The sequence below is a fragment of the Camponotus vicinus genome, unplaced genomic scaffold (genome assembly GCF_025532165.1).
Source record: "Camponotus vicinus isolate PSW18456_S1 unplaced genomic scaffold, iyCamVici1.0 SCAF_6, whole genome shotgun sequence".
NCBI lineage: Eukaryota > Metazoa > Arthropoda > Insecta > Hymenoptera > Formicidae > Camponotus > Camponotus vicinus.
Window position 1 is genome coordinate 5,427,279 of NW_028141978.1, and position 20,186 is coordinate 5,447,464.

General features: G+C 37.3%; 1 protein-coding gene and 1 long non-coding RNA gene across 4 annotated transcripts in view; one reads left to right on the forward strand and one right to left on the reverse strand.

Moving 5' to 3' along the window:
- The window catches only part of LOC145973522 (uncharacterized), a 93,789-nt gene that overhangs the window by 63,340 nt on the left and 10,263 nt on the right, over nt 1-20,186 (reverse strand). The gene's annotated exons all lie outside the window — the stretch shown is intronic.
- Nucleotides 1-20,186, forward strand: part of Hgtx (HGTX homeodomain transcription factor) — a 35,637-nt gene that overhangs the window by 9,490 nt on the left and 5,961 nt on the right. The window contains exons 2-3 of the mRNA XM_083102986.1: nt 966-1,076; nt 9,219-9,430. Of these exons, the coding sequence (XP_082959112.1) occupies nt 966-1,076; nt 9,219-9,430 (323 nt within the window). The remainder of the gene's footprint in view (nt 1-965; nt 1,077-9,218; nt 9,431-20,186) is intronic.

Consider the following 20,186-nt stretch of genomic DNA (forward strand, 5'->3'; position numbering starts at 1 on the left):
TATTACGAATGATATTCAAATAGTACAATATAAATGATCATGTCATAATCATAATTAAAGCATAAAGAATCGAAATCTCCTTTTCTAACTTATAATTTATAAAAGCGGAGATAAAATTATAACTATTTATAATATTATAACAGGATCATGTAATTTTCTCAATTTGGTATTTAATTATTTCGAAAAAAAGAGTGAGATTGAAATCTGTGCGAGATGGCACCGCTTATAAAATTGCGGCATTTAAATTCCGCTTGCACATTACGGGCGGATGCGAGTTGTATGAAAATTGCGAATGATAAAAATGATATGAAATAAATCGCATAGATGTAGAAAAAACTGAAGCTTAATAAAGCGCTTACGCTGGAAAAATGGGTATGGCTTAGTCGACGATCGATCCGAGAAAGCTGTTTTATTCCGTCAGTAAACGCATGCTCACATTCTACATCTCGCCGTTGCATTTTACGGCTTCTTTCGATTATTGCTTCAATATATGTGTGCTGCTATCTAAATTATCATAAATCCAATATCATTATCTGTATCGAACCAAAGCATATGTCTGTTGTACTCTTTTCTAATCCCGCAATATCAGTTAAATATACATCAATCTTCTTATTAATATTACGAATAAACTGCGTTATTAATATTATACGCAATACATATTTTTTTGTACATATTTTTCCTAAAAAATTAAACTTATTTTCGACATTACTGCGATTTTTCTTTGAAGATTAGGATTTAATATGTTGAAACAATATTTATTTGCTATTAATCACTAAAAGATAATTATATATATATTATTTATTTTTTTATTTATTTAAATATTAATATTATTAATATGCACGAGGGCAAGAATGTAAATTTGCTGATTCGTGTAAAACAATTTTGAAATAATTACAATCTTAACTCCAACCAAACTCGTATATGTATATATGTATATGTAAGTATTTATTTCTATATTTCCCCAGGTATTGGGCAATTTCAACAAAGAACGGAACCACGACACCCCGCTGTCTATTGGCCGGGTCTTCAGGGACTAGTCAGCGATCCTCTCGCATGGCGAGCAAGATTACACACATGTAAGTTCAGCATATTTCTTACATATTAATATTATATAGAATACCATTCATATATTTATAATACTGAATATACAATTTATGCCCTGAAATAATGTATATTAAATACAAAATTAGTAAAAATTTATCAATACCAATTAATCAGTTATTATTAAAAATGTCGAACTATATTCAATTTGCACTTGCTCCATTTTCCACTATTTTATCTTTAACTTGTGTTTTTCTCTCTCTTGTCTTATTCTCTTCTCATTCTTATCTTATATGTATTTCGAGTATTGTTTCGGAGCAGAGGGATATATTGTTATTACTTCTAAATACGTATATTGTCATACTACATCTCAACCGCCTGCGGATGTTTCGTTACCTTTCCCCGAGTATCGTTGCGGCGAGGTTGACAGCTGTGCGTGTTTGCTTTCGCGGCAGGAAAATCACAGGGCCGAAGTGAAGAAACACGTGCTGCCAAACGTGTCTCCGTTTGAAACGGCGTGCCCGGAAAGTCGTTTGAAGCGATTCTCCCGGCGTAGGTCGCCTACGGGGAGGAATTTAAAAAATGCGTGGAAACCGTCGGAGAGCGCGGGAAAGGAAGTCGTAGGGCGAAGAACCCGCGGTCACAAGAGAATGGGGGATTCTCAATCTAAAGGCGACATGTATATGACACATAAACCAAGAACTTGACCGCTTGAAAATGCAATTCTGTGGTCTTTATCTGTATGTTAATCGATTCGAAAAGAATCAGAAATCATAAAATGATATTAAAATTGAAAATATTTTATATCTATAAAAATTTATGTATATATTTTGATAATTTATGGAATTTTTAAATTGAAATTCTATAGCCCTAAAAATAGACAAAATTGTATTATATACGTCACGACAAATATTGAAATTTAAAATCGATTCAAATTACTGATTCAGTTTACAGTTTCATTGATATAACAAAATATTATATTATATATGCATACTTAATTAAGTTGTAAATATTCATATAATCTGTTTCTTAATTTATTAATATAAATTATCCTGTGAATTAGTATTAAAGAAATAATAAATGCATGAATTAAGTGAGATAGAGATGTTTAATATAAAATTTTTAATAATTTTAGATTTACTGAACTTAGATTTATCTTATTTATAACTAAAATCACATATATACAGAATCGTACATATATTATATAATCGTACAGATAGTTTTATTTGATTTTAAATAAAATGAAATAATATATACGGAATATATAAACATAATAATAATGCATTAATGTATAATAATTACAAATAATTATATTTTTATTCAGAATATTGTAATTTACTTAGTTTGTGTCATTTAATTGTCAATCATTACAAAAATATTAAAGTATATTTCTCGAATAATCAAGATTCCCATTTTTTTTATTCTCTCGTGACCATCCCTCGTGACGTTGTGCGAATCTTTTAATGTAAATTTAAAAATTATCATGTAAACATTTAATGTGCACTTGAATTATCATTAACATGTAGACATTGGCAACGCCGATCATAGCAGGTCGATCCCGATCGTTATCAAGTGCCGACGCACACCCTTCGCATTCCCTCGGGTACTTGTACGGTTCACGCTCAATTAGCCAACGGAATCCTTCCCCCCCTTCCGACATACATACCGAAACATCCCCGATGGTAGGACGGCCGATCGCTCACTGCGTATACACCCCCGCTCTTACGAGAAGATGATTAAGGGCACCGCAGAAAAAAAATCACAAAGTGAAGGAACACGTGACGTCTCGTCTCGTTTCCCTTCCAACGGTGAGACGGACGGAGACGGATGGCGATGGAAAGTAAGAGACAGAGAAGAACAGCACACGCATACGTCAATTTCCCCTAATCCTTCCCCTTTCCTCGCGCGAGATGACACATGTGCCATACCGCGACGTAAGGAGGTAGGACGCCGGCGTGTACAACCAACGCGGGCGTGGACACGCCATGTGGGGGCGCACGTGTGTGTTTCGGATGTTCGCTGTTAAAACACAGCAGCCGAGAGAGAGAGAAAGAGTGTGTCGTATGTATCGCGAAGGGCGAATAAGAGGGTGGTAGCGGTAGTCCGCGCTGCGGCGTCGGGATCCGGGATATCATCATATTCAATATCAACCCTGCCTCCACCCTCTGGAAGCTGCCATCCCTTCTCCATGGCTACGTTTTCCACACTCACGCGAATAACTCCGGCAATATTTTAACTGCGTGGGGAGAGGGAGAGAGGGGAGGCATTCGTATCTGCTGGCCTGCCTTTTCTATCGCCCGGTACATGCGATGGCGGATTCAAATCCTCCTGCTGTGGAGAGAGAGGCCAACCAGTCAACGCGCACCCCGCTCTATACAGAACATAAGAGTTACGCCGGCTACCCGGTATATTTTATATTCTAGGGCAAAACGTTGATCGGCTCATGGCCCTCACGAGGCATCGCCGAACGACCGCCACGGGAACCGTCGTCTATTTATGCCTCCGCACCGTATGTATCGGGGTACAACTATACTCGAGATAAACCAGTCTGAACCAACCTGGACAAACCTCCATCCCCCCTTCTGTCTCGTCGCCTTTATTTCCCTCTCGTATTTTGATGGTAAACGATAGCGATGACAATAATCATTTCGATACTTGCATCAGTAATTGAGAACACGTCTTTCATCAGTTAAAGCATTAGAGAAGTCAAAAAATAATCTAAAAACAATTTTAACGTTGATTAAAAATCTCAGTTTAAAATCAAATTAAGTAAAAATTATATTTCTTTGTCCAAAAAATTTTTTAATTTTTATCTATTGTATATTCATATTCTTTAGATATCAAGAAAAGAAGTCTTAAATTTGAATCTCTTATAATTTTATCTATATAATTAGTCTTCTTGTCATAAATATTTTATTATAATGTTTTACGTTTTTAAAAATGTAAAATTCTTAATTTATGTTTTTTTGTAGTCTACATTAATTAATAAATATATAAATAATTATATATGTTTAATAATTTTAATTAATATTATATTATATTATTTAATTAATATTATAATCCATATAATCAATATAATCCGTATAAAAGATTCTCGCATAAACGTAACATTCCGATCTCGCTTTCATATAACATCCTATGCATAAAACACGAACTTCTCCCAAAAATGATGGGCATCTATCTGTCCGCATGTTCTTCCCCTCATTCCCATTTTCATAACGAGAACGTCGGATAGCGTGCACCTTGTTTCTGTTTACACATCGACGACGTACACTGTTATTTCTGCCGTTCTCCTTCCTGTATTTTCTTTCTCACTTTGTCGTTTTTTTCCACGCCATCACAGCCCGCTCTTTTCCGCGTTTTTCCTTTTCTCCCCCGCGTTCACCGATTCTACCGTCTCTTCCCGGTTTCTTCATCGGATGGGCTTTATGGACATGAAACTCGCCTGGGTAAGCGTCACGTAAGCGAACTCAGTAATGAAAATGTCGCTGACGCGACGAGATTCCGGCGGTTTAGGCCGGCCAATGTATATATTGTTATTACTCACAACGTACCCACACAGAGAGCAAATCATCCTAGCAGACAGAAGATGACCGCTTCCAATAATATCTCGCAAGTGTGTTTCATGGGATATGATATTGGCATGAAAATCAAGAATAATACTTTGATGAAACAAAAATTTATACCACTACAAGACATCCATTTTTATACATAATCAAAATAATTTTATTTAACATATAAAACTATATATATGTATATATTTATTTATTTTTATTGCATATGAAACAAAATTTTTAAACAATTAAACACATATTTGATTAATCAATATTAACATAATTCAATGTAATTTTTTAAATTTTATTATTTTCAATATTTAACTTTTTTGTTATTTAGTAAGATTGATATGAAAATTTAATTGTAAACTTTCTTATATTCTCAGTAATAATCGCGACCCTTCGATCCGCACCGGTGCCCCTATGGATCTCACCCGATCAGTGCAGCAGAATGACTTCGTTAGTTTGAATTAACTAAACATCCATTTACTTTTGGTGACAACATACTTTGTACACTCGATAAAGCATTCCTCTCGGACGCCAGTCGACTCGATGCGCGCCGTTATTACTCACGTCGTCGATGGAGCGAGCAGCCCCTTCACGAGCGATCATGCTTTTTAGAAGTCGAGTGATATTCGATTCAATTACGTCAAAGTGACGAATCATCGCCCTGCGTCATCCTTGACTTCTTACTTTAATAAAAGTATTGCTCTCAAATATCATTATTAATGAAATATAAATAATGTATATGTACGCATGGAAATATCTTTTTCTCGTTCAAAGTTATTTCTTTTAATGTTATATTTTAACACATGTGTGTGTATGCAAAACTTTTCTCAAAGAAATTTCTATTTTGCGTTATTCTAGTCGTTATTATTTCCGAATATTCATTAATTAATTATTAGAGAATTAGTCACATTAAATTAACAAGTTATTTTTACTTATATAATTTAATATTATTATAATTAGATCGTCGATTTTTGTTTGCTATGTTAAAACGTAAATATAAAAAAAGAGAGAATTTTGATATCGGTTCAAAATTCTGATATCGGAAAGTAGTAAAAAGATTTTGTAACTCTCTCATTCTCTCTCTATGTCCGAATCGCGACGCATCTTTACCACGAATGATTTGTTTCGTCCCGGACTCTCGGGTGGATAAAACGGTCCGTGACACCGCGCGAGCGGGGGGTCGCTCACCCCGTATAAATCGAGCAATCGAGCGCGTCGAGCCGGACTTCCGTTCACCGATAACGAATATTACGAATGGCCGCGCGCGGTGTCTCATTTTTGATCGTTCCTCTTTTTTTTGAAACGTCCCGATACGGTCACCTGCCGCTGATTTACATCGACACGGTGCGGGCGGACGCATCAATTTGCCGTCCCGATACTTCGTCTAATCGGACATCGAAGCGTTATCCGCGGCAGCGGTGCCAGGCGCAAGTATGTGCGTTGTGTGTGTGTGTGTGTGTGTGTGTGTACATATGGAGGTATCGATATATACGCATTATCCGGAGCGATTTCGCTCGCATACACTGCTTGACACGCGCGTGTCACTTGTTCACTCTAAATCGGCTGATTAAATTATGGTCCTAGTCCTCCCTTCCGCTCCCTCCACTTTGCGCTGTGACACGCTATAAAGATTAATCTGGAATCTGTGAGCCTAGTGGAGAATGATATGCCGACAAATATTGTCACGTGCAGGAAATAAATAGTTCTTTTGATGGATTAATGTCTAAATGAATAGACATGCGCGGATATCTTTGTGTGAAGATTTTGTTTTCCTTTGAAATGGAGTAATCTAAAAGAATTTTATATATTTTTCTTACAAGGCAATCAATCCGAGGTTATAAAAATTAACGCTTTATTTTATTCATTTTATTAATCGATTCCTTGCCGAAAAAGCTAACGCGAAACATTGACGGGATTCAATTGGAATTGGTATGGTATCGATGTGAATGTGTTAAAACTTTATATCACCGGCCCAAATTCCCATGCGAAAAAAATATTTTGTGGAAAAAGTCGGGTAATAAATCGTCAGAACGATTGGACATAACCGGATATCCGGCTTGTTTAAAAAATTCAAGGAAGTACCTTAATTAAAAAGCTTTCGTGTATGTGAGGTATGCAAATTTTCTTTATATATTGCTTCACTATTATTAGTAATATAAAACATATTATAGTGAGTGTCATTCGTTTACATGTACATCTTTTAAAAATTTGTACCCCTCAGTAAAATATAATAATCATCAAAATATTACAATCCCACGATTTTATTTTCGTTTAATCTTAACCGCAACGATTTTGTATGAATATTTCATCTTGATTCCTTGTTAAACTCTTCTGATAAGAATTAAAATCTGGATTTAACGATTAATCAAGAGTGTTTCGCGCGCGATTATTCTTTACAAGTTCCCTGATAAATTACGCGATCGCTGGTGATACTGATGCTTCATCTGGAGAAACAAGTCTGAAATTATACTGCGAAAGAAATTCCGCAGCGCATACAAATTTTGATAAAAAACGCAGACTTATCGGGTTTTGCGAAGGTGGCTGCGGAAATATGCGCGACGGCTTAGTAGGACGAATAGGGGGATATCCAACGGCGAGAAACGTATACCCCCCTCCCTTCCCCCTTTTCCCTTCGTCACCGTCCAAGACCCCAGGGTTGGAGTGCGGTAAGCAGCTCATTAGAACCCTCCCCGCCGACCGGCCATTATTGCCTCGTTCCGTATTCCGTTACAAATTGCTTTATTAAATTAAAGTCCCACAACCCACACTGTACCGCGTCACGACGACCCTGCCGCGCCGACCCTTCCTTCTATCCACCTACCCCTCTGAGTCCCTTTTGCCCCCTTGTATATACGCGCCCACATGCCACATCGAACCGTGTACGACCCCCTCTTGTTCCCGCAGAAGTCGTCCCCCCTTCGATTATCTTTCTCGAAAATTTTCTCGGACCTCTTTTTTCCGATCTAATTAAGGCTTGGACCGTGCAACCGAATGGCTGAGATTAAAAATAATGAGCCAAATAGGATGAAGTCGTTTAATTTACGAGAGTTTTACTGCTGATACTAGTGATTAATATAAAATTATTAATTAAAATTTTGAAATTATAAATGCCAGAAATATAATTTTTCACAAGCTAAAGCAATGAGTAAAATGTAAGATATAAGATATAAAATAAGATATAAGATGTAAAATATAAGAAATAATCATAGATATAAAAATATATAAAAAATAGATTATTATTGCTGCTCGAAGAAAAAGTATAATAAAATTTATTTGCAAATTGTGAGAATTATATGAAAAATAAACCAATGTGAAAAACATTTTTTATTTCACTCTCTTAGTTTATAAGCATAATTGTAAGTAATTAAAACTATAAAGTTATATCTTCGTGAGAGAGAGAGACTTGAATATCTAACAAGAGGTACTGATATATCTTATTAAATATTATTTTAATAAGATTTATCAAGAATGATTTATATCAAATAAAATAGAAGTAACTGGGAGAAGACATTTCATAGAAAAATTAATGTTATAATCGCAGGTCCAGTGAAAGAGAGACATTAAATGGCTGCGACAATAATTACCAGCATTATAAGAACCGTAATTAATTCCAGGAACGGCGAATTAATTTCGAACTGCGGTTAAAATGAAATACTTCTTACAGTTATAACACGGAAGCTAATTATACCCCAAGATATATCGCAGGCATATTTTTCCTATGTAGAATAAATGAAGGTGAGTGTGTAAATGGAACAAGTGCATACAATAGCGCCCGCGTTACTTTCCTAAATAAATTTTATTGTGCGGCAAAATTAGCATACTAATAATATAATAAAATCAAATTTATTAAGATATAATATGCATTTTTGCTTTATATATATAAATATATTTGTTTTAAAATATATAAATATATTTGTCCTCACTTATAGAGATAATGCATAGAAAAAATTGGTATTAATGTAACAAAGTAAAATGCGACACTATTTTCCTTATGACTTGTCGCGACAGAAAGTCACAGATGGGGCTTGCAATTTCCCCCTTTCATTTTGCGAGTCGGAAAAGAGATCATGGGGGATCCTATAGAATGTCTATACGATGGCACATACGATCGGATGCACGCGGTTGCCGAAAACGCAATGAAAATTCGCAGTCGGCTCATCGTGGGTACGATATCGAAATTTCGCTATGGATTTTTAAGAGATAGCTGAATTTCAATGCAAGTCATCGATTCGTTTCAATGGTTGACACGATCGGTATCATAAAAATTAACGTTTACTACCGTTTACTACGTTTACTACCAAATGCATACATATACATTTTAAATAACAATTTTCTGAATATAGAACTGATGCATAAGTAAAATAACCGATATTTCAAAAAATCGTGATGTTATGATTAAAAATTTTGAAAAGAAGCAGAGTAAATTTGTAAGATACGATTGATCTTTAAAGAGCGCGAGTACACTAAATCATTTATCTAATTCATTCTCTTGTTCTGCATGCTGCATTGAGGAATAAGTTAAACGGCATCTCAGCTAAGACTAATTACTCCATTCGCAGCGAAGCGAAACGGATATATTCAGGAACCACTCATCGGGTGACGCGAATGTTGCAGTGTCGCAACAGCTGGGCTGTCAGCAAGCGATGACGGGCGCGGGCGGCGGCACCGGGGAACATGATGGCGGCAAGAAGAAGCACACGAGGCCTACGTTCAGTGGACAGCAGATCTTCGCTCTGGAGAAGACCTTCGAGCAGACCAAGTACCTAGCTGGCCCAGAACGCGCCAAATTAGCGTACGCCCTCGGAATGTCGGAGTCCCAAGTCAAGGTAATATTATATCACCCTGCTCATTTGAATCTGACGCAAACAATACTTCGATTAATTTGCATAATAATAGTAACAGTTTTTATTGCAAATATACTACGTTCTTTAAAAAGAGAAGATAATTCTTAACATTTATCTCTGAAAATTGAGATGTTTCTTTTTAACTTTAGGATTACATGTAAGGAAAAGTTTAATATGGTGCTTTACGTGATTTACGTTTCGAATATTCCGGTAATTCAAGGAATATTCAAAATCATATCGTTTCGGGAAAAAAGAAAGGCGAAGAGACATTTGTCTTCGAGTTCGTTGCTAACATCGAAAGATCGATCAAGGTATCGCTTCGGTGCGAAAACGCAAATCCGCGCGCGCCATGAGTAATCCGCCGCCGAAAAATCTCCCCCGAAAAGAGAAATCCGCCACAATCGCCTGTCGACGGCCCGGGAGGTGAAGAGAGAAAGAACCCACGACGACACCCGCAAAAAGTAGCTCGCTCGCGTGGATGCGCGATTTTAAAAAGCGTCCCGCTCGTCGCCCGGCTTACTCCATCAACGCGCCCCGCTCGCGGAGCGAAGAGGGCACACGAGAGCGAGAAAAAGGGGACGCGAAAGAGGGAGGGCATCTAACGAGGTAGCCGGTAAAAAAGTTCGAAGGATAAAAGAAGGTGACAAAACAGCCGGAGACGTGTCAAGCTTTGCGGCACCTGCGTCATCCTCGGCGTCGCTCTCTCACGGACGCCGGCGGTGCACCCTCCCCCTCTCGCCTCCCTCTCGCCGACACCAAAAGGAGCGAGGAGAACGAGGAACATCGGGTGAGACATGAAACTCGGGTGAGGCCGCGGTGACGATGAATGAAAGGATGGGGGGATTCTCTCTCTTCTTCTTTCGTCCTCCGTGGGAGCTTTTGCGCTCCTCTTTCCCTTCCGCCAACTCTCTGCCCCTTCCCCGCAAGCTCCTCCGCCTGTTCCTCCGCCTGCCACCTTCGGCTTCGAGCCGAAGTCTACCTCTCACCCCTTCATTCCCCTCTCCACTTCCTTCGCCATCTTCGACCCTCCGAAAGGGAGAGAAAGAGAGAGTTAGCTTCCCATTCCAAAATCCTCAACCCCTGCCGCAGAGCAGGATTCTCCCATTCTCTCTCTCTTTCTATCTATCTATCCCTCACAAACTCCGGGCGTCGATGTAGCGCTGTCATTGGCTCGTTCTACGCCGCCATATTTACATTTTTATTGAAAGCTACAAGTCTGTGTCGGTGAGTGATGGCGAAGGGGAAGCGAGAGTGCGAGCATGGCGCCCCCTGAAGCCCACGGGGTGAGAGAGGGGAGGAAGTGGATGAGGGACGCGATACGGAGGACGAATGAGGAGGGGTTGCGCGGAACGTGGACGCGGCGGGGGGACGCGTCGCGGGGATGAGGAGGGTTAGCATTCAATTACCTCGGATTTCCTCGGGAAGAGGCGATTCACCTCCACGTATATGCCATCTTCGAGGGCGAGATTGCCCCCGGATCCCAGCGCGTTTTTCGAAATATTACGACAATATATACCCGCATACTCCTTTACGCGACCGGCCGATTCGGGGTGAGGAAAAAAAGCGGTGGAAGGGTGGGTTTGTTTATATCGGTACCCCCAATGAATTCCCCGTTATCTCGCGGTATGCGATTTGCTTTAAAGTTTCCCGGAGGGTGAACGCGATGATCAGTAACTTACACGTATCTATGTAATAGAGAAAAAAAATTATGACATCGACTGAAATAGCTGCTACTTTGTGTAGTAATTTCACGATTATGCAAAATGTCGCGATCCAAGAATATATCCTTTCGAAATAAAAATATAAAGTTATCTGTTACTGAAATTAAATTCCCAGAAATATATAAATTTGCGAAAAAAATCTCGTTGGAAGAAAACTTACACAAAAAATGTGTTTTAAGTAATCCGTAACTGATTTGTAGTCGAGGAAATTGTATAATTGTAACAGTATGTATAATGCAACATCCAGACCGATGTTTTATTTGCGAGTGATATCTTGTAATTGAATACACGAGAGGATGTACAGAACGACGCGGTCGATGCAAGCGGAATAACAACGATAGATCGATACCGTTCCCTCGCGGTTTCGGGTAATACCGGATCATTACATACTGGACCTATCACTTTTTTCAATATTGGAAAGGGATTTGCGCGGTACGAAGGGATTTGGCAGCGCTGCCCGATGAAGATTTATATCGGCCCGTCATATATTTCACAATTCCAGATTTATAACTTTTTCATTATCGAAACGTATATCTTATCGATGCTAGGCTTCTTTCTCTCTTTTTTTTCGCCTAATAGCGCGACGGATTTCGGTAGTTGTAATCTCCGGAATACATTTTGCCGCCGATGGTACTCGGTACGGGGTTATATCCGTCAGGCTGTACAAATTGCCCGCACGTTAATATATTCGATCAACCGAACGTCGCTGCTCGAATGTGACTCCTATATCCTTCATGGAAAGGAGGAGCTTCTCTCTCTGTAATGCGCGCGGTTGGTTCGCATAAATTCTCCCAATGAGATATTTTCCGGCGATATATACGTGTAATCTGAGCTTATATAAATGATACAAATTTGTTTCATATCTAGTATTTTGTATGCAACAAAATTGCATACAATATTTACAATGTTTTTTATTTGCTGGTACATATAATAGTAAATTTAAAAGATTAGTCTTCTGTAAATAATTATATTATTCTTAATTATATTATGATTCTATTCTGATTCTGTGTTATTTTTTAAAACATAAATTATGTATCTCTCAGTTTAATAAATCAGTGGAAACAATTTTTGAGAAAATAATTTAATTCCTTGAAATATATTTATTTTTTTCTAAATTAAAATTTTGATTGCGTGTTACTGTTTTAAATAGTTAAAATATTATCTCTCATTAATTTGTCTCAAGAAATTTATGCGTTGAAATTAATCCTTTATAATTCTGCATCAAAGTGCACTTTGTATATTAATCTGTAACGTAAGTTGTTTATATAAATTTTCCCAACAAATCTTTTAGACTTGTCACGTGTTTCATGACAGTTGTACATGAGAGAAGCAAGTCCGGCTATTATTAGCTATTGTCATGATACCGATTTTGTCGTCGATGAAATTGGCAATGATATCGTATGATTTAATCAGGGACCACGTAAACGTTCAGTCAGGGCAAGTCAAGTGCAATGCGACGCGACGAAACGAGACGAAGAGCTCTTAGCATGAATGACCCTCTCGGCTCGTGTGTATGTCCCCCTATTAGAATCTAATATGGCAAAGTGAACGAGGAGCATTTGCGAGTTAAAGACCGTAGCACCCTTATTTCGCACAGGCGCTCTATCTTACATCTCTCTCTTATATCGCAGTGTATATCGCGACGAGGAGAATGAGAGATAGATAGTGCGCTCCGAGGGTGGTAAAGAGCGCGAGAGCGGGCGATATCTTGAGGCTTTTCGAAAATGTTGAAAGGGAAAGAAAGAGATAGAAAACGGAAAACGAAGCGAGTTAAACAGGGTTGTGTGTGGGGTGGCATCGACCGTGAATCAAGAGGATTAGATACTTTCTTGTACAGATGATGCAAGGGTGTGGCAGTCGCGATTCATTGCTGTGACAGAAAGTCAGTGACTATTGTGGCTGCGCAGCCTCTTTCTTTATCGAGGCGATTTACGAGAATGTTAGATACTATAATTTTGTTAAATTGATTAATCCGTTATCTCTAGCATCGTGTATTCATTATCTGAATATATAATAATGGATAGAATAGATAATAATGGACGAACAATTCAGATAATGTTATACGACACTAGAGCGCCGAAATATAAATTATGTTGCGGATTCTTAAAGAATTTGCTTTTGAAATAATTCGGTTTTATGTCATCAAATATATTCTCCACGCTTTATGAATGATTTAAATGATTTGAAGCATTATATCCTAATTTTAAAAAATCTATGAATTAAAAGATGAAAAAATATTGAAATAAATCAAAAATATGATAAAAATAAAAATCTTGAGAAAACATACATACTTTTTTTCTATTTTTCGAAAATAAAGATTTATGTGAATATTTTCTATAAATACTTAAAGATTAAGTAAATAAAAAATTGAGTAGAAAAAATTATCTTCTGTTTCTAAAAATTATTACATAATTATTAGAAAGATTATTCGTTTAATAATCGTCATTACAAAACTATTAAAAAGCAACAATCAATCTTATCATTGGAAAACATTCATATCGTCACATTTACCGTTCGCCCCTATATCTAATCAATTTCTCCCTCTCATCGCTACTTTTAAGCAAAACATCGTACACCATTCCGAGTTAATTGAAAACAGCAGCATCCCCAACACATTAAACACGATATCAAACTATATGTCGCAAATGGGTCCTTCGCTATGACGAGGGGGGCTGCACCTCCTCCAAAAAGGGACGAATACTGTATAGGGTCACCAGCACACGTAGAAATGCAACGGCCTTACAATGTGCATTACGTATCCCTATTTACGCCTCGTGACGGTAGTAGTAGTAGTGGCTGATGGCAAAGTGGCACGGTGGTTCCCCATCCGAGCAGAACGCGCGGTGGCTACCGAAGGGGACCGGCGAGGTTCGGGGCGGGTGGATCGGTGGGCCGAGTTGTTTACGGCGGAGTAATCTGCTCGTCGACGGATACCAATATCGATGACGTCAATTAGTACGAGGCGGAAGGTCTCTCTCTCTCTCTCTCGCTCTCTCCCCCGCCCCGCATCTCCTCCGCCACCGCCATGTATCATCATGGCGGTGTATGTACGCGGAGCGGTGCGCGGCGTGGCGTGATAAATCACGGCAGCAGGCGGCGTTCCCTTCATTCACCTCCCACTACCATCAGTGCGCCGCACCGCACCGCACCGCATCATGCCGTACCGCACCGCACCGCACCGCACCGCATCTCGCGTACCCTCGAAATTGGCCCACATGTACTTGACTCCATAATGCCTGCGATTCCACCGACTCGGCTCGACTTTCTCTCTTTCTCTCCTTCCTTCTCGATAAAACCGACTTTATTTTTCGGCCAAACCTGCCAGCCACCTTCCCGTGGCTGCTGCTGCTCAAATCTCTCCTTCTCTGTTTATCTCTTACATCTCACCTTACTTAATCTATCTCTCTTCCTTCGTCTATCTCTTTCGCTCCCGTTCTCTTCCTTCCGCTCAACCCTGCCCGAGCGGAACGATCTCGTCGTGATCGCCGGCTCAGAATTATATCGGGGTGTATACACGGGCGCCCGAGACGCCATTATGTTTTATGGGCCGCGTAATTGTATGGGCCGACCTCGGGAAATTATTAGGAGCCTTTTTCGGGGGGTCCAATATTTCGATACAGATGCAAGGAAAGTGAATATCTCGCTCGCGAAAACAAAGTTCGACCACGCTCGCTCGATTATCGCGAAAGCGAGAAATCGCCTCGATGATCCGAATGATTTGATAAACCGGACGCGCGTCGCTATTGCGTCACGATGATGCACGCGGTAATTGCTTTCCGATGACGCCGTATCGTTCATATCCGATGGACGCAATGAAAGCTATTATACGAAATGCATCCTATGCTTGGATACTTTCGTGCTTGCTGCTTTCGAAATAATGCAGTGGTAAATGCATCATAAGAATACGAAATACCGGAAATATAGGATTAATTCTAATATGAAAGCGATTAAATTAATTTATAAGAAGCAACAGAAATTGAATCGAAATATAAGAATAGATCTAAGAATTAATTCTCAATTATAATTTTTATTTGAAAAATTTTCTTTTCAAAAATAAAACAAATAATTGAAAGAAATAATAAAACTGCAACCGACTCGTAGTTTAATATTTTAATTAATATTAATAAATTATGCGATCGCAAGCAATAATAAGACTTTATAATAAATTTAAAAATATCGCATAGATTTATATCTGCATTTCAATATGTATTTTATAATTTTGCTACGGATACAATTTATTATACATATATTTTTATATTTTTAAAAGCAAATTATTATACGTAAGAAACACATATATATGAAGTGTCTATATTACTGTAAAATCGTTTCGCTGTATTCGAATTAACGGGGGTTCATCATCGAGTCAGTTAACTGTCCGTGTTCAAACGTCTAAAGATATTCTACATAATGTGTTTCTTGTCGAAATTAGCAACGCTATGCGTCGACATGTACCATTCCTTCACATACACGTGTCACGTGTCATATATACGTTTCCGGAAATTCAGATTAGAGTTGCATCTTGCATTTGCAAAAAGTTAATTCGAAGTCAATCAAGAGTAACTATTCCAAAATTTCTCTTGCTTCTTGAAACAATTTTATATTTTATTAATAAACATGCATGTTATAGATATTTAACTATTGATTTAACTATTTAACTCAAGATTTGAGAAACACAAATCTTATGACGTAACTATAGGTTCGATATGAATGGAAGTTTTACTCTTAAATCATCGAAGAGAGTCCCCCGACTAGACTTGATCAATATATCACCAGTATCATCATACATATATATTAATATTCCCCTGTTCTTTTCACGATGACGGTAGCGGAGGATTATTAGATTCCTCTTGAACTGTTGCAATTTTTTCCCCTCTAGACCTAAAGCATTTTTTCGAGGATTTTATAAGAAGGATCGAACAAGCGTTTACAACCGCGAACAGACGATGACAATAAATTTTCGAGTCACATTTATATCATCTCCGCGGATGACGATCACTGAATACTTATAGTTCAGAAAAGATTTTCAATCAAGTGAATCATAGCGATTTCGAATGAAATATGGATACACATTTTCATCTCCAAACACTCGTGAAACAATAGAACTTTACAGATGTATTAAACAAGAAAATTATGCACAAAAATTTATGTAAATGTGATATATTCAAATAATATATAAAAAAATAATATACAAATAAATATGTATAAAAATAAAAATGACAAATTTTTCTCGTTTAAAATATATCTTTTATAGAAAGAGCAGACAAATGTGTATCATAATATGCAAATTAAATATTAATAAACAATGTGACAATAAAATGACGGTAAAATGCTGGTCAAATTTATTTTAACATTTGAACCGATAAAGTTTTTATAACCAACAGATATTTCAAAGAAACGTCACGTGGAAATTAAATAGGGAGCATTTTAATAAATGCAGGAGCATCTCGCGATGGGGATGATAGCATAAAGAAGAGGAACAATTTTTTGCTCTATTAAGACGTACGGTGAGCGGGAGAGTATATCTCGAAGAATTAAGAGCAGCTGCTCTAACAAGATTTTTTCGCGGAAATCCATGAAGAAACTGTATTTACAAATAAATCTGATATCTAATAAAAATTTTACATAAAGTGATTATAAATATATTTCTTTAAACTGCAAAAAGTTTGCTCGAGATGCGTTTAGAAGACATTAATAACATCACGATGTGCTTATTTCATTTCAACGCGTTATTAGATTTCATAACGTACTTCATAACAACGTTGCGAATATCAGGATCGAATCGCCTCGACGAGAGTTTTCTGAGAGCGAAAGATTCCACCAATGTCCTCTGCTGAGAAAAAGAAAGAGAGGAAGAGAGTCGTAAAAATTCGTCGGAATCGCGACGGCCGCCGTGAAATTTGATTCCGAAATAAAAATAGAATATTGGGGATAACGCGAATCGGTGAAGCCATTTGATCTCCGAGCGGGGCCAAATGGGTGGTCGGGGGTCGTGGGGGTGTCGCGGGAGGAAGGGAGGAAGGAGAGGAACGAGAGGGAGAGGAAACATATCGATATGGGGAAGCGCTACGGCAACGGAATACAGAGGAGCGCATTATCGCTGGCAAGCCAACTACCCTCCGTCCGAACATCCCCGCCCGTCCTCCCTCCCTCCCTCCCACCCTTTCTTCCTGGCCATACTCGCGAAGAGATCGCATTACTTATTACTCGAAGAAACATTCTGCTCCCAGCACTCTGTAATATTGCGAACCGTGGATTACTTCGAACCGATTGACGACGCGAAATCGCAGCCGCGATTCGCGATTCGCGACACCCATGTGGTTCAAATCACTCGAGGGATGCGTGCAATGAGAGAATCGTTTCCAATCTTCTACTATGCATGAATATATATCATCTTTATGAAATCTTAATCTGTAGTAGAACTGAAATTCTGAAAAAATAAATGAAGAATCGAAAATTATGCAATAAATATATTTTTAAACTTATTATTTAAATATTAAAATATATGTATATAGATATATCAAACATATTTCTAATAACGCTAAAAAATGTGAATTATAAAAACATTTCAAAAAGAATTACAGAGAAAATAATATATTATAATAAACTATTCATAGTTTATTTAATATTAATAAAAAGAAATTGCGAAATAAAATGTTATAAACGAAGATTAAAAAAGCATAGCTTTTTATGTCGATCGGAAGTAATCTCGTGATTATTGTCCGTTTAATTATTCATTCTGCACTTTTGAGAAATCGACAGAAACGCTCGCTTACCATCGTCGACCTGCTTTACGACAAAGCTAATGTAACATGTGACACAAATATCGAGCCTGCAGCGGTTAACACTCTAGGTTTGATGGCATTTAGGAGTTCTCGTTACTCCACCCCGGTCGGTGGGTTACAAATAGGCTGTCGCGTCACGCCATATGGCGTAAATGCAAATTTTATACTAAAAGAAGCCCGAGCAGTCAATGCGTTAAAGGGCATCGGTCGAAGCTCAATAGTTTTGTTTGCATCACACGGATATGTCTCTCGCTATACTATCATACCGCGTGCATCAACATGACAAAAGATAAAGCTCAAGTTTTTTTCTCGCGAAGTGCAATGCCGTCGCAAAAAAAGAGATACTAATTTTTGTTCTTCGTTATCTTATTATGAGATATTTAGTTAGTTTAGTAGACAACATTAATATGCGATCATATTTTGTATACGTGTAAAATGGTATCTTCCTAAAATAAAGTCTTAATTGTGATTTGATTTTTTAATAAGTTTGTCGATAGAAAAAATACAAGATTAAGCGTATTAATTTTATTAAATATTACTTTTTTGTATGTATTTAATTTTTCACGGTAACATGATTATATCAAATAATAACACATTGATTTTCTCCCTTATAAAAGATAGAATATTATTTCATATACTACAGCTATTGAAATTTAAAATCAACATCACAAAGATCGCGCACGCGTGCAAGATGTGAGAGAAAGAGTTATAAGGATAAAATTCAGTTAAACGCGTCTAGGGCTGGTAATGCTTAACGATGCGTGCGGAGTCATGTGTGACATTTACTTTGAAAGTTTTCCACGTCATTGGTCGGTTCGCTTATTATTCAAAAGAGCCGTCGATAAATTTTTAAGCTCCGATGCACCTTTTTTACGCGCCGAATGCGAATATGAATTTTAGAAAAAGATACGAGAGGACGGATAATATCCGCGACGACGACAGTGATGTTGGTAGAGCTTGCATATCTCTGGATGACATGATCGATCGCGCATTAATCGTAATGAAAGATTTAAGGTTTTCTCGGGTTTATAAATTAAAATCGAAATTTCATAAATTGTAATTAATAAAAATATTTGCAAGCTGATTATTTTAAATTAGATAATCAGATTATGTGAGAATTAAATACAAATTTAAAAAATTAATGTATTTATTTGGATTATTAAGTACCAATACTTTGTACACGAGTAATAGTAATAGTCAGTAGATAAGCGTGTCAAGCCATTAATAATGCGTATTTATTTCGAATTTAAAAGAAACAGAAAATATATGATTTCCTTTTCCTTCTACTCTCTTGAGTTTTAACTGCTAAGATGCATTTCCCTCGTTCGTTTGTTCCGCTCGTCGTTCTTTTAATACCATAATTCAATCGATTGAAAGTTTCCTCGTATTTCTGGCAACGCTTCCGCTTAATTGACTTTTTGGCAATCAGCAGGAATCCTCGAGAACGCGAAAGTGCCCCATTTAAGCGCGATTCACTTCCCACAAAAAATCATTAAATTTTTATTTATTGATTTATTGATTTTATTTATGTCATTTTGTCTCTGACATTCTACTCAATTATAATTTGCTAATTTTAATAACACTTTGATATGTAATTTAATATTAATATATATATATATATATATATATATATATATATATATATAATGAAATAATTTTTTTTTATTAGAACTTGGTACTTTTGTTTGATACTTTTCTTATTTCTTTAATACAATTTGTGTTCCGTAAGTAACGACGAAAGACACATATCTAATGTAATCTTTTCTTTCCATTGAAAGAGCAGAGATAAAAACTGATTAGGACTATCAGAGCGGTGCTGATGACATCTCGCAATGAATATACACAAATGGAGCAAGAGAGAAGGAGCAATTTGTAACTGTGATCCGCAGTTTTCTTTCCTCTCTACACATTTACATCGAAATCCGTTCCTATGCATACACAGTTTGTCCATCGTTACTTCCCTCTTTTTATCTTCCTCTCGCAACCTCCTAACTCGTTTCTCTTTCGTTTCTCTTTCCACGGAACGTCCCAATCTGTCGCTCATTTCAGAGTTTCTCTTTCTCTCTGTATTTTCTCCAATTTTCAACTACATCTATGTTTTGCATCATTTTACAGTCTTTGTTTCTTTTCCGATTCGTTTCCTTTGAGCATTTCTTTTAAATGTTTTGTTTTTCCTACACTATCTTTTTTTTACTTATTTTACTTTTTTATTTTTTTTACTTTATTTATCTCGTT